This window comes from Acomys russatus, chromosome 3 (assembly GCF_903995435.1).
Source record: "Acomys russatus chromosome 3, mAcoRus1.1, whole genome shotgun sequence".
Classification (NCBI taxonomy): Eukaryota; Metazoa; Chordata; class Mammalia; order Rodentia; family Muridae; genus Acomys; species Acomys russatus.
Genome location: NC_067139.1, coordinates 48,482,450 through 48,497,259, shown reverse-complemented (window position 1 = coordinate 48,497,259; position 14,810 = coordinate 48,482,450). Strand labels below are relative to the sequence as shown.

Below are 14,810 nucleotides of genomic sequence, written 5' to 3'. Positions count from 1 at the left end.
ACAACCCAGCGAAAGATAGCATCTCTGACCCCCGAGGGGGCGGGTCACAGGACACGGCGCGGGGGAGGGGAGCGGGACCGGGGAAGGGGGAGGCGGGGGGCGTGGGGAACAGGGAGGCGTGGACACTCACCATCCTTCCCAGGAAGTTTGGAAGCTTCCACCCACAGATTCCACGACTGCCCCAGCATCGCTTCGGGACTGGGCAGGGGCCTGCGCTCCCCCACCGTCGCCATGGCGCCGGCCGAGGTGGTGGCGACCCCGGAGCCGCCGTCCTCCGGCCGTGGGCGCCGTGGCGGCGGGTGCTGCCGCTGGGGCTGCAGAGGCTGTGGCTGCTGCTGCTGCCGGGCGGCCGCTGCTCCGCCCGCCGCGCGGCGCGGCTCCCCCCTGACGTCATCCGCGGCCCGCTCCGACATTCTTTCCGCTCCTACAATGTAACAAAAAAGGGGGAAAAGAGTGGCGCGGGGGCCGCTTTTAAGGAGGCGCCGCGGAGTTCCGGCGGCGTGCGCGGCCCGCAGGCCGGTGGTGCTGACAGCCCCCGGCCCCCCCGGGCCCCGCCGCCGCCCCCGCCCGGGCGCAAAGTCCGCGGCGCTGCTTGCTGGCTTTCGCTTTCGCCTGCCGCGGCCCTCGCTGGGCGCCGGCTGCGGCCGCCACTGCGGCGCTGGCTGCCCGGCCCGGCCCGCCTCGGGAGGCCAGCGCCAGGAGCCGCCCTGCCGCGGCCTCAGGCCCGCCCGCGCCCCGGCCCGCGGCTGCCCACCCTGCGGCCGCTCGCATCCCGGCCCGGCCGGCAGCCCCGCTCCTTCCTTCCGTCCGCGCGTCCGTCCGAGCGGCGGCGCCCGGCCGGCTCCCTTAAGCGGAGGCGCCTCCTGTCGCCTCCTCCCCCTCGCCGGTCCCTCCCTCTCTGCTCGCTCCGGCGAAGTTTGCACGTCAAGCCCCCGGAGTGGAGCCAGGGCGAAGTCGGAAACGCAGCCACCTATGGAAGAGCCGGCCGGTTGGCCCCGGCGCAGCGAGGAGTGCGTAGCCGAGGCCCTGCCTCCGGCACCGGCACTTCGCTCTGAGCTCGCCGGGCGGCTGCACAGTAGCTGGAGCATGAATAGGAAGCCGCCACTGTGCGGGCGCCCAGCTACTAAGGAGCCACTGGCAGGTGTGAAATGCCGCCCAGGTGTTAGCCCAGGTGTCTGCAAGCCCCTACTGAATGGGAAGCCACCCACGTGTACCTCAGTGCCCACAACTGAAGGTCACACTGTGTGGCCTGGAGACTTGAATTTTTTCGCCAGCAAGAAGGGGCCCACAAAAATCAGTGTATCACTTTTAACTTCAGTTGTTGGCTTCTCACTATGCTCGTCTTTTCTAGGATTGGATGAGAGCTTTGGGAACATTCAAATGACACTGTGTTTGCTCAGATTTTGATCACTAAATAAGGCACTAGCACATAAACTACCCCCACCCAAATATGCACATACATAACTTTTGCCTACGTGATGGGCTGAAGATCACCAGCCAACGAAAGCATTCATAGAAGGGAACCACAAGGAGCCTTTAATAAATGGTCCTATTATTCTGCTATCACAAATGATGTTAAAATTGGAGACAAACCTGAATGTGAACATGATGTTTCACATCTCAGTAAAACAGCACTCTTAACCTTTCAGGGCGTCTGCCTGACAGGTGCTTTCCAGGAGGTGAGCTTTCTGTACCTGCTCTCATTGTTTGCTTTTTTAAATGGCAAACATCTAGTAAGACAGGTGTGACCAAATTCTCTGTTGAAGAAATGTCTAAAACCTTTAAAACCTCACAAAAACCTTTAAAATGTTTAAATGAAACCAAAAGTGAGTGTGTCAATGTTTCCATGATATATCACAATCAGGACTCGCAGGGTGTGGGTGTGCAGGCTGATCTCTGTGAGTTCCAGGCCAACCTGGTCTACAAAGACAGTTCCAGGACAGCCAGGGCTACATACACAGAGAAACCTTGTCTGTTAAAAACGATTGATGATTGATAGATAGATAGATAGATAGATAGATAGATAGATAGATAGAAGGAAAAGCTTTAACTGTGTGCGATGGTATGCACCAACAGTCCCCAGTTACTTAAGTGGCTGAAGAGCAAGAGTATCTATAAGCACAGTAGTCCAGACAAGACTGAGAAACACAGTAAGATCTTGTCTTATATAAATGAAACATAAATACAATTTTCATTGGACACATTTAGAAAATAATATATATGGTTCCCCCCGCCCCCACTGCACACAAATCCAAAAGGGAAATCCAATGGTGTTTATCAAAGGACAGATGCTCCTTGAGCCCCCAGGCTCTGCATCTAAGGTTTCAACTAACTGCAGATTGGAAATATACTTTTCATATTTTAAAAAGTGTACCCATTCTAAACATGTAAATATTTCTACAAATTTCCCTAAATATTATGTAAGAGCTATTTACACAGAATTTGCATTTTATGTGAGTACTGTAAGTAATGCAGAGATGACTTGGATATATATAAAAAGATGTGTGCTGGTTATGTGCCATGTTGCAGAAGGACGAGCTTTTGACAATTTGGGTATCTGGGGGGTCCTGGAATACCAAGGGATGGACGTAATCATAACTCATTGAGATAACTGGAAGATTTTTAAATTTAAAAACTAATTACTATAAGTTTTAACTTTCTATGAGTATCAATGAGCAAAATACAAGGTTAAGATACATATTACCATTTCTAATTCAACATAGCTGGTGTGTTTCTAATGCAAAATATCAACTTTTTCATTAATCCTGAACACTGAAATATTTGCATAAATGTTTCCTAAGATACAATATGTACATTTACTTATTACTCTGAACTTTGTAATTCTACATTTAAGATAAATTAAAATTTGAATTCTTCTAGTCCTTGGAATTGCTCACTTAAAGCAAAACTTAGCACAGCCATTGAGGAAGCAAGACCATAGAAAGCCACTCAGGTACTACAAGGAGGTTCTATCCTAAGTACAGATACTCTGATTGCTGGAAGTATAAGACAAAAATGAAAACAAAGAAAGAATGGCAACATGAAGTTTGGTCTCACTTCCTTAAGACATTGATTCTTTCTTTTACAATGATAATATAACTTCGAACCAATAAGGATCAATATGGTAATTTGGTTTCTGCTTGGTAATTCTTTTGTTTTCAAGGTTTTTAGCTTGTATAACAAAACAAAACAACTTAAATTTATAAGTACTAAATCTCAGCATCATGATAGCTATTTAAAAAATCACAGGTGAATACACTCAAGTTGTGTTATTTATAACTGACAAAGAGAGCAATAGGAATGGCACATGCCTTTAACCCAGGCACATGGATCTCAGTGAGTTCAAGACCAGCCTGGTCTATATACTGTGCTCCAGAACAGCCAGAGCTACATAATAGACTTTCTCAAAAACAAATCAACAAAATGCATAATCGGCCTTCTCAAAAACAAATAAAACGACAACAGAAAACAACTAGCAAGAAAAGGGAGGTGGGGCTCCAAAGCCAGTCTTATTGCTGGATTGAAATTAGCTCTCCTACTTACAAATATGCAACCTCAGGCAAGTTACCTACTTTCCCAGTATGTCAGTTCCTAATCTGCAAAATGGAGATAATGCCAGGGTTCTGAGGACTACAGGAAAAGATCCTTTGAAAGCACTTGGTACCAAGCTAAAATAATAGAAGTGACTTGCATCAAACCGAACAATCCAGTTGAGTCCTGAATGCAAAAGTTTCTGTAGCATTGCATATCAATGACATTTACAACCAATTAAAGAGGACTTGAGACAAGCAGTTCCTGGCATTTCCTGCCCACATCCTCTTCGTCTTTAGCACCCATCAAAAGTCCTACTGCTTTATAGAAAAGACAGATTCTGGTATTATCTGAAGTATTCTCCTACTTAGTAGCTTGAAGGAGCTACCAATGGAAGCAAAACAGTTCAGGGAGTAAGAAAGTCTGTTTGCTATTCAAATGTTGGCGAGGTTTTTTCCAAAGCATTCCTTATCCAAAGAACATTGTTTGTGAACAAGAATAAAACAGAAATCCAAAGACTGAGTTGTTCCTGTCAGGAAAGGAACTAACGACTTTGTTTCCAAATATTTCACCCTCCATACCCCATCCCAAACTATGAAGAAAATGATAGCCCATACAACTTCTACACATTTAATATATTGTCATGATATACTAGTGTGTCTTGTACAGAATCAATACTTCAGTATCTGTCTATACTTTAAATGATACATATTTTATAAGGTTTGAATAAGGAAGCTGCAATTTACCAAGCAGTTCCTGATTGCTTACTTTATGTTAGGCACTCCAGTAGGCATCAGAGTAAAAAGAAAAAAAAAAAAAAAAAAAAAAAAAAGTAATTTCACAGAATTCACAATTAAGCATTTATCAAAATGCCTGTTAAAAGCTGCCCATACCGATCAGAATGTATGCAGTTTAAAAATAAAACTTGAGAATGAAGAGATGGCTCAGCAGTTAAAAGCACTGTCTGCTCCTCCAGAGGACCTGGGTTCAGTTCCCGGCATCTCCATGGAGACTCCAACTCTTGTTGCCCTCTTCTGGCTTCAGTGGATACTAGGCACACACATGCTGCACATATATACACAAAGGCCAAACACACATACACATAAAAATAAATCTTTTGTTTTAAGGATAAAAAGAAGTGCTGCCAAATTCTGATCACTTCAATCTTTCAAGGATGGATTAAAACAAAACAAAATAACCCCGGGCATGGTAGAGGCAGGTAGATCACTGTAAGTTCAAGGTTGGCCTGGTCTACAAAGTTAGTCCAGGACAGTCAAGGCTACAGGGAGAAACCCTGTCTGGGAGTGGGGGTGGGGGACACAACAAAACAACAACACCCAAAAACAGTCTCTTAACTTCACTGTCCAAATTAGGGACATTCCTAAGAGATGCCAGAGCTAACAAGGTCTCTCTTTATCAGAAAGATATTCACAGACAACATGATTGATTCAAAGGTATTATAATGCACAATAAAACAAAAGCAGGGGTTCATCTTCCCACCCTGTACATACAATGTAATGTGAAAAATAGTCTGAAGGCCAGGCGTGGTAGCTCAGGCCTTTAATCCCAGCACTAGGGAGGCAGAGGCAGGCGGATCTCTGTGAGTTCAAGGCAAGCCTGGTCTACAGAGTGAGTCCAGGACAGCCAGGGCTTGTTACAGAGAAACCCTATCTGGAAAAATAAAGAAACAAGTCTGACCTGCAAAAAGCAAGCAAACAAATGCTCTAAGATTCAAGAGTCTACACAAGCATTTGTGTTTGGGGGAAACCACCAGTCCCAATACAACTGAGCAAGTTGAGTATATTTATGTGTGAATTACAAGGTTGGTAACAGATTCTCTTTAATTGGTTGTAAATGTCATTGATATGCAATGCTACAGATATTCTTGCATTCAGGACTCAACTGGATTGTTGAGTTTGATGCAAGTCACTTCTATTATTTTAGCTTGGTACCAAGTGCTTTCAATTTCGAAGGACGGAAGTCGAAGAACAAAATCAGGTTTGCTGAATTAGAATGTGTCGGCTTCTTTTTTATTTCCACTAAAATTTGCAGAGCCTTGGTTCTCCCCTCTCTTGTTCCTCTGCTACACCTGTCTTCCTTCTGCCTGGCCTTTGCTCTGCATGAGGGTCTCTCAGGCCTTTCTTTAACTAGCTTCTCTCCAGTGACATATCTGCAGCTTATCACAGGTACACCAGTAATCTAGTACACAAAGAATGGCGTATATACTGAATCCAACAGCTCAGTAGCCAGCATTGCTGACAACCAAGTGCAAAATTAGAAATAATAAGGGAAGTTACAACAGTGGAGACACAAAGATAATTATCTTTCTAAACATTTAACCTGCATATACACTCACTCTACAAAATGCACTGCTACTATGCAGTTCAAAGCCTTTATTTGGTTGGTTTTCATACTTGTATGTGTAGGGGGTATTAAGTATACTACAGAAAACAGTCATCAGTTAGAGCTAGCTACTTAAAATAAGAGAAAAATTTAAGCATACAAGCTTGTAAATTATAATATAAAGGTAATTCATAATATAATCAGTAAGACTCAAATATTTCTAGATGTTTAATAGCTACAGGAAGTAGCTATTTGATTTGATTTGAAATCTTTTAAGTCTTTAGGTTGGGTAATTAAAAAAAATAAACAGTTTAAATTATAAAAAAAGAAATGGAAATGGGCCCAACAATCAGCAATAAAATGGGGCCTACCATATGGGTTTTAGTGCACTGCCTCCTGTGCAGTAAAATGCAGAGGTTGACACACTGCTCAACACAGTTCCCTATGTCACCTTTGTACTGACAAAACTTTCCCTGGGCTGACTGTAAATCTCCCATCTTAAAGGCCCAGCAGCTGAGAGCACTACCACTTTCTACCTGCAAGGCTTTAGGGAAATCACTTAGCCTCTGTATGCATCTCTCCCTTTTCAGGAGTGAAGCTGAAGGAGGCACTAAGAAATCAGCAATGCAAGAACAAACCATACAGCTGTCACACTTGCCAGCACATCTAGCCAGTGGTAAGCCCAATGTTCTCCTGTCCACACTGTGTCTTAGGTTGTTTTGCTGAAGTGTTTTATTTAACATCAGTCCTTGCTCTCACATTTTGAGGAGTTCCCCAACGACTATAGAAATAAATAAAAACTTCTGGCATTCAAGGGTTTCTACAGCTGCTCTGCTTCATTCAACTCCACCACTTCTGTATATTCAGTTCCTTCCTGCAAGAATTCTACCCCTGAGGCCAAGGCAATGCTCAGCGGCTTCGGATGTGTTCTCATCTCCAGCTCTCTCTGGTTGCTGTCATTGTTCATATAGGTCATACTAACTAAAATATACCAAGCCACCCACCCCCAGCTAAAACTCTAAAACAGCCGATTAAGTCTATCCTGAAGTTTCTTTGCCTTTACAAAATCTGTCCTGATCCTTCCCACTAAGCACATGGGAAGCCATCTCGACCACTGAAATCACAGAACTTCACAGGCAGGGTCAACAGCATATGCTCTGAAATCAAACCAGCAATGCTATCTATCAATCCGACATAGAGGAGGTATTTGGAACCTGGAAGTCACTTTCTCAAACTGTAATATGGAAGCTAGTCCCCAAGCTTGTAGGAGCAGAGCTCTGAAGAGACAGCCAGGTGTGTTAGTAAACGGCACAGATGGTTCTTCCCTTTCCGTAGCAAAGCTCAGGTGTTAAGCAAAGCCATTAGAAAGCACGGCGCCCTGGCTTTCCATTTTTCCCTTGTAACTTCATCTATCAACTTATCTGGACTTTATTACTTCTGAAAAAACAAACTGCTAAAACTTTTATTCTCTTTTCCTCCTCAAAGAAATACATCTTTCCTTGGTAGAAGTCAAAGGACTGCAGAATCTCAACTTGTCACTAGTGTATGTTTGAAGAACTGTACATAACTGTGGTTCACTATTTTTCCCTTTTGCTAACACTCCTCCCCCCCCCCTCTCTCTCTCTCTCTCTCTCTTTCATTAAAAAAAAAAAAAAAAGTCCAAAAACAAAACTATAGGCCAGATATGGTAGTATACACCTTTAATCCGGGTACTCAGGAGGCAGAGGCAGGAAGATCTCTGTGAATTCCAGGACACCTAGGGATACACAGTGGGATTCTAAAGAGAGGAGAGAAAAGGAGAAAAAAGAGAAGAGAAGAAAGGAGGGGAGAGGAGGGGAGGGGATGGGAGGGGAGGGGAAGGTGGGGGAAGAGGCGATTCAATTTTAAATGTTATCAGTAGCTGAGAGCAAATACTCAGACCTTCCTATTTGCAACTCCGATTCTCTTTTGAGGAAAAGAAAAAGAACCTGGAGACTTTGGTTCTTTCAACCCCACCCTACACACCCCAACTGCTCTGCATGAAGGACTGGAACAGTAGAAAAAGAGACCTGAAAATTCTTGATGAAAATGCTTTTCAAAATTTCTTGCCTCTCTCCAGGACACAAGTATTCCTCACAAAACACAAGCATTTTCCAAATAGTTTCTGTGACACTGACAGCAATCATAAATGTGCTAGAGTCTGATTCGTTCTTAGAGAACCAAAAAAATAAGTTGTATTTCATTAAAAGTAAGTTCTTATGATTCAAATACATCTTGAAGAAAGTAAACAGATAATATACCCACAGAATGGTTTGTTTGGGTTTTGTTGTTGTTTTGTTTTGTTTTTTCAAGGCCAGACTTGTCTGTATTGCCCTGGTGTCCTGGAACTCTGTAGAGCAGGCTGGCTTCAGAGATCTGCCTACCTCTGCCTCCAGAGTGCTGGGATTAAAGGCGTGTACTACCACCGCCCACTTTGCAGAATAGATTTTTATCCTTGGGTTTTGTTGTTTGTTGTTTGTTTTTGGTTTTGTCAACAGTTCATCTGCTGAACAACTTGTATCTACAATATGTAACAATTATAAATATGTCAGAGGTGCAAATACACCTGCACTACACACATATACATAAATACACACAGACAAATTTCTTTTTTTTTTAATTAAAAAGAAATAAACAGAGACTAAACCCACTATGATGGCTGTACTAAGGGGGAAAAAAGATTCTAACGAACAAAAGAATTTCAGACATGAGTAGTAGGAATATAAAATCTTTTTTTTGTTGTTGTTTTTGTTTTTCGAGACAGGGTTTCCCTGTGTAGTCTTGACTGTCCTACACTCCCTTTGTAGACCAAGCTGGCCTTGAACTCACAGAGACCCACTTGTCTCTGCCTCCCAGTGCTGGGATTAAAGGCACATGCCAGCACACCTGGCAGGGAATATAAAATCTTACAGCCACTTTAGGAAACAATATAAAAATTACTCAAGAGCCAGGTGGTGATGGTGCATTCCTTTAATCCCACCATTTAGGAGGCAGAAGCAGGTACATCTCTGAGTTTAAGGCCAGCCTGGTCTACATAGTGAGATCCATGACAGCCAGGGCTACACAGAGAAACCCTGTCTTGAAAAAAACAAAACAAAATTACAATCTATCCATACAGTTCATAACACATAGCTGAACCTCAAAATGCTACCACCACTGGTGAGATGGCTCATGGGTACTCGCTGCAAAGTAGGGTACTCCCTGAAAGTTTTCCTGTGACCTCCACACATGTCAGGGCAAGTACTCACATGCATGAAGATATGTCCAAACACACATACACACAAATAAGTGTAATTTTTTAATTAGAAAAAACACTATACCAAGTAAAAACTATCAGACACTAAAAATAACTGTTTTGCTCTGTATCTCAATTGTTGAAGGCTTATGTGCTATTCTCTTCACAGAGACCACGGAGCAATTCACAGCTGAATGGGGAAGGATGGAAACTACAGCTGGTAGGAGTGAGTTGTGAGGTGGGTAGTGCCCTGGGAGCATACACCTTTTTCTCTCTCCCATACCCTAGATTCTATAAAGTGAGCAATTTTGCTATACAATGCCCTCCAGCCATCATAATGCTCTATAGCAATACAGGCCCCATACACGATGGACCCATAATGCTATAGAATTAAAACCTCCTCTGAAATCAGGAGCCAAAATAAACCTTTCCTCTGTTTAAATTGTTTTTCTGAGTTATCTGCCAGGGCAACAGAAAGCTACCAAAATCATGACCATTACAGTTGTAAGATTCCACTTATTCATATGTAAATTATCTAGAACAAGCAAATCCATGAAGACAGAAGGCTAAGGAGTGGTTTCCAGGGCTGGGAGAAGGGAACCTAAGGAGTCACAGCTCAATATGACTGGGGTTCCCTACAAGATACTGAGAATATTGCAGAGCTAGAGATAGGTGACGATTGCACAAGACTGTATTATCCTAAAAGACAAAACAAAATACTGACCTGTTCATTTTAAGTGGGTAAGTCAATATACCTAAACTGCCTCCCATAAGGCTATTTTTTAAATTTGTTTTTGGTTGGCTGGTTTTTGGTTTGGTTTGGTTTGGTTTTGGTTTTTTTGTTTGTTTGTTTGTTTGTTTTTTTTGGTTTTTCGAGACAGGTCTCTCTGTGTAGCCTTGGCCATCCTGGACTCACTTTGTAGACCAGGCTGGCCTCGAACTCACAGCGATCCGCCTGCCTCTGCCTCCCGAGTGCTGGGATTAAAGGCATGTGCCACCATGCCCGGCTAAGTTTTTTGAGACAGGATTTCTCTGTGTAGCCTCAGTTGTCCTGGACTCTCTTTGTAGACCAGGCTGGCTTAGAACTCACAGTTATCTGCCTGCCTTGCCTTCCGAGAGCTGGTATTACAGGCTTGTACCACCGCCTTTTTTTTTTTTAAGCCAACATTTAAATTGGGAATTTCACAAGAAATTCAAGATTGACTTCTGTTGAAAAGGTTCTACAGAATCCTCACAACAGCTAAAGGCTGGAGGGAAGGCAAGTCCTGGAGCTCATCTCTGCCACTGCCTGACTGGGGACAAGGGAGACACCTACTGTTGCCACCCAGTACCTCATGTTGTGGTGACCCCCAACCATAAAATTACTTTGTTGCTTCTTCATAACTGTAATTTTGCTACTGTTATGAATCATAGTGTAAACATCCTCTCTTCTGATGGTTTTAGGCAACCTCTGTGAATGGGGCACAACCCGGAGGTTGAGAACCCCTGGTTTACAGTATCTGCTTGCAGTCAGGAACCAATGAATTAACAGTCTTCTAACAGGGGCTGGAAAGAAGGCATGGACAGTAAGAGGCTTTGGCTCTTCCATGGGGGCTACCCAGTGGGTCACACCATCAGTAACTCCAATTCCAAGGGATCTGACACCCTTTTCTGGCCTCCACAGATACTGCATGCATGTGGTACACAAAACACATGCAGGTAAAACTCAGACACAAAAAAATAGTAAAATAATATTTTAGAAAGGCTTATAAAAGTGCTGACAAATAGTGATTAGTAATTGTTGGTAATTTTTATGTTTTATGATCCTGCATATTCTTTTTTTGTTTTTATTCTTCAAAGAGGACCTCATATAGCCTTAAATTCACTATGTTGCCAAAGCTGCCCTTGCATTTCTGATGTCCCTGCTTCCACCTCAAACATGCTGGAATTACGGGCATGGGCCATTCTGACTCAGCTCCTTGTCCTCTTTCTAACAGTCCTGGGGAATTTACATTTCAACTGTTTTGTTGTTGCTTTTACAAATAAAAAGTACAACACGTGATACTGCAGTTCAATAGGAAGGAATGGGAAAACAACCAAGACAAAAATTTAAAGCAACAAGAAAAATAATATATTCACACTCTGGTGAAAAGTAATGAAGACACATCCCTGGCCAGACAGGCAGCCTAGGTGACTCTAAGCATAGAGGAAGAGGAAAGAACAAGTCTCAACTCTTCACACTTAGTAGGGCTTTATGTATAGAGAGCAGTCCAGGTGACTCTAGACATATGAAAACAGGGTAACAAGCTTTAATCCCTTACCTTAAAGGGACTTCATATACTATTTACATTTTAAACAATACTTTCATAACCAGACCCTTCCAAATGATATTTTATGATAGAAAAAACTACATTTGAGTTTTTGGGGGATGGTCACAAATCTCCCTCCCGGGAAAAGCAACAACATGGCTTCCTAAAATCAGAAGCCCTGGCCCGAGACAGGGCTTTTAACTCATACTGTATCCAAAGACCATTTCCTTCAGTTCCCTTCTCCCTTGTGTCACAATGCTTTCCAGCTGCTGACCTGGCCAAATGCCCTGGCCTGGCAGTCAGTGTCCCTCACTACCCAAGCCAGCTGCCCTCACCTCCTCACCCATTCACAACTCCTCTAGCTAAGCCAGCTACTATTCAGGACACAAACTATTCAGACACAAAAGTTTTTGTAAACATCATTATCTTTTTATTTCTTTTCTTTTCTTTTTCTTTCTTTATTTTATTTATTTATTTATTTGGTTTTTCAAGACAGAGTTTCTTATAGTCCTGGCTGTCCTGGACTCCTTTTGTAGACCAGGCTGGCCTCAAACTCACAGAGATCCGTCTGCCTATGCCTCCCTGAGTGTGGGATTAAAGGTGTGCACCACCACCGCCCGGCTTATCTGTTAATAATGTCTTTATACACTTTTGTTGTTGTTTTTTTTCAAGACAGGTTTTCTCCTGGTAACCTTGGCTGTCCTGGACTCACTTTGCAGACCAGGCTAGCCTTGAACTCAGAGATCCGCCTGCCTCTGTCATTATACATTTTTATCCTATTGTGTCTCTGTGTTATGTGTGTGTGGGTCTGTGTGCCTTTAAGGTCACAGGTTGATGTTGGTGTCTTACTCTATCACTGTACACCCTGGGATTTTTTTTTTAAAGATTTATTTATTTATTATGTATAAGATTTATTTATTTATTATGTATAAAGCATTCTGCCTGCAGGCTAGAGAGGGCACCAGATTTCGTTATAGATGGTTGTGAGCCACTATGTGGTTGCTGGGAATTGAACTCATGACCTTTGGAAGAGCAGTCAGTGCTCTTAACCACTGAGCCATCTCTCCAGCTCCGACCCTGGGATTTTTTTGAGACAGGGTTTCTCACTGAACCTGGAGCTCAGAATTTCAGCTAAGACTTCCTAAACAGCAAACCCCTAGAGTCTGCCTGTTCCTGACCCCAGCACTGATTACAAGCCCACTGCTTCACCTGGCTTTGTCCATGTGGGCTGGGGACACTGCGGTCCTTGTTTTATCAAGTGGTCCATCTCCCAAATCCTACTGTCATCTTTTGTTTGTTTGTTTAGGCTGTGGTAAAATTCACATACAATAAAGTTCACCATTTTAACCGTTTTTAAATGGACAACTAAAGGCATTTTGTCACATTTACAATGTGGTACAACAAACGTCACAATGTTCCACATTTACCACACACAAAGAAACCCCAAACCCATAAAGATATTTTCCAAGCTTCTTCTGGCCCCTAAGAGCTCCCACCTTCCTGGACGTGCCTATTTGAGATGTCTTGTGTGAATGCCACACGATATATAGCATTTAGTGTCCGGCTTTTGTCATCTAGCACAATTTTTCAAGATATATATGTGGAGTACATGTCAGTATTTTGTTCTTCTTAGGGCTAAATAACACAGTAGTTCCCTCTGGTCCACAGTTTCACTTTCTATGCATTCAATTACTAACAGTCGACCTTCACCTGAAAATAAATGGAAAGTTGCAAAAATAAGCAAAATGTAAGTTTTAAATTATGTACTATTCTGAGTGCTGTGATAAAATGTCCTCATTTCTCAACAGCATGCCCAGGGTGAGCATCACCCTTCACCCAATGGACCCACACTGTGTATGCTCCTTGCCTGCTGGTGTTATGGCTGAAGTAGTGGCCTACTGACACACAGCACAATCTCACAGCACAATTTACTTTGACTCCAGTAGTTTTATTTTCTGACATTAGTCATTAATGTTTTACAAATCACTGAGGAATGCCTTATGGTCTAGATTTCGTCCCTTAGCACTCCTGAAGGTCTAGAACACTGCTGTCCTTTGCCTAAGCTATTACAACTGCCACTGTATAATTGGTCTCACTGTTTTTACCTTACTATCTGTAGCCTATAGGACTACCTACCGTGGCTTCAATGATTCTATTAACAGAGAGCTGGCCTTTGTCCTGTACTCCTCTTGGACTCTTTTCTGTTACCTGCCTGCCTTCGTGCATTATCACTTTCTGCCAAGCGCTCACTCACAGCTGCCTCTTCTGTTTCTTACACAGTCCATACATACATCTGCCTTCATTCCTTCCATCAGCTGTATTATCCCCACCACAGAACTCATCAGCTTCCTCATTCAGCATTAATGGCCAAGCGTCACCTTCTCAGAGTCGTACCCTGCTCACTGGCATTTAACCTGACAGGCCTCAACTCTTCACAGCACTCATATCCTCCCCACCCTGCCTTATATTCTTTCTAAATACTCATCAACTAATCCAAGGCATACCATACTTACTATGCTTGCCACTTTCTATCATTCACCTTCCCCTGAAAGGAAAGTATAGTGTGACCATTACAGAAACAAGACAGAGGTTTCTAAAAAACATTTCAAACAAAATTACCATACTCCTTAGCAAGAATAAAACCCAACAGGGAAAACACAAACCTTGCGCTCACTCCATGTCCAGCATCTGGGTGATACAATCAGATGGGCAGCCCCCTCCCCTACAGCTTTGTTGCCTGTAACAGGGACCCTCTGTCTTACAACAGCTCTAGTCCATGCCTGGGCTTTCCTCAGCAGATATCCCATGGTTCTGACATCTCCAACATCCTGGGGTCTCCACTGAAATGTCTTCTTCAGTTTCATGCAGTAAACTCTTGGGGTCTTCTTGAAGTTTACTCCTTAAAATGAACACTGCCTGGCCTCATCATCTCCCTAAAACTACGGCATAAGACTCCATGACCTCCTCAAATCTTGTATCTTCCATACTTGCAAAACCAGTACCATATGGGCGCCACCGCCAAGTTCTGCTGCCCAGCTGAGGATGGAGCTGGCCACACTGAAGCAGGGTTGCATCAGCCTTCCTGTGCTAGCCCCAGAAGACACTTCCCTGAAGGGCTGCTTTGGACAGAGAACCCTCTCTACAACGTTCTCAGTCTCGGCTGTCCCTTCAAATGAACTCACATGTTCATGAAATGGAACCTGAAAGAGCAGTCCTGCCCTCCCGGCCCTTTCCTATTGTTCCAGTGCAGGTACCCGGTTTCTCTTTAATGATATGAATCTCTTTAATAATTACAACTATTTTTAAATGGCCTGAGCCATTAACTATAAACTGGCCCACACTCTTTCATTTGCCAAACTGCCGAGTTTTCTCTAGTCTACCTGTTGCTCTCTTCA

At 43.4% G+C, this 14,810-nt stretch overlaps 1 protein-coding gene across 3 annotated transcripts in view; it reads right to left on the bottom strand.

Moving 5' to 3' along the window:
• Nucleotides 1-1,139, bottom strand: part of Atxn7 (ataxin 7) — a 99,131-nt gene extending 97,992 nt beyond the window's left edge. Inside the window, exons 1-2 of one of the 3 annotated variants that reach the window (XM_051139934.1) lie at nucleotides 755-1,139; nucleotides 131-424 (exon numbers count right to left, since the gene is read on the bottom strand). In XM_051139934.1, coding sequence (XP_050995891.1) covers nucleotides 131-424; nucleotides 755-1,088 — 628 coding nt within the window. In that variant the 5' untranslated portion in view covers nucleotides 1,089-1,139. The remainder of the gene's footprint in view (nucleotides 1-130; nucleotides 425-754) is intronic. The other 2 variants (XM_051139926.1, XM_051139917.1) reach the window with 2 other exon arrangements.
• Between the last annotated feature and the right edge of the window lie 13,671 nt (nucleotides 1,140-14,810).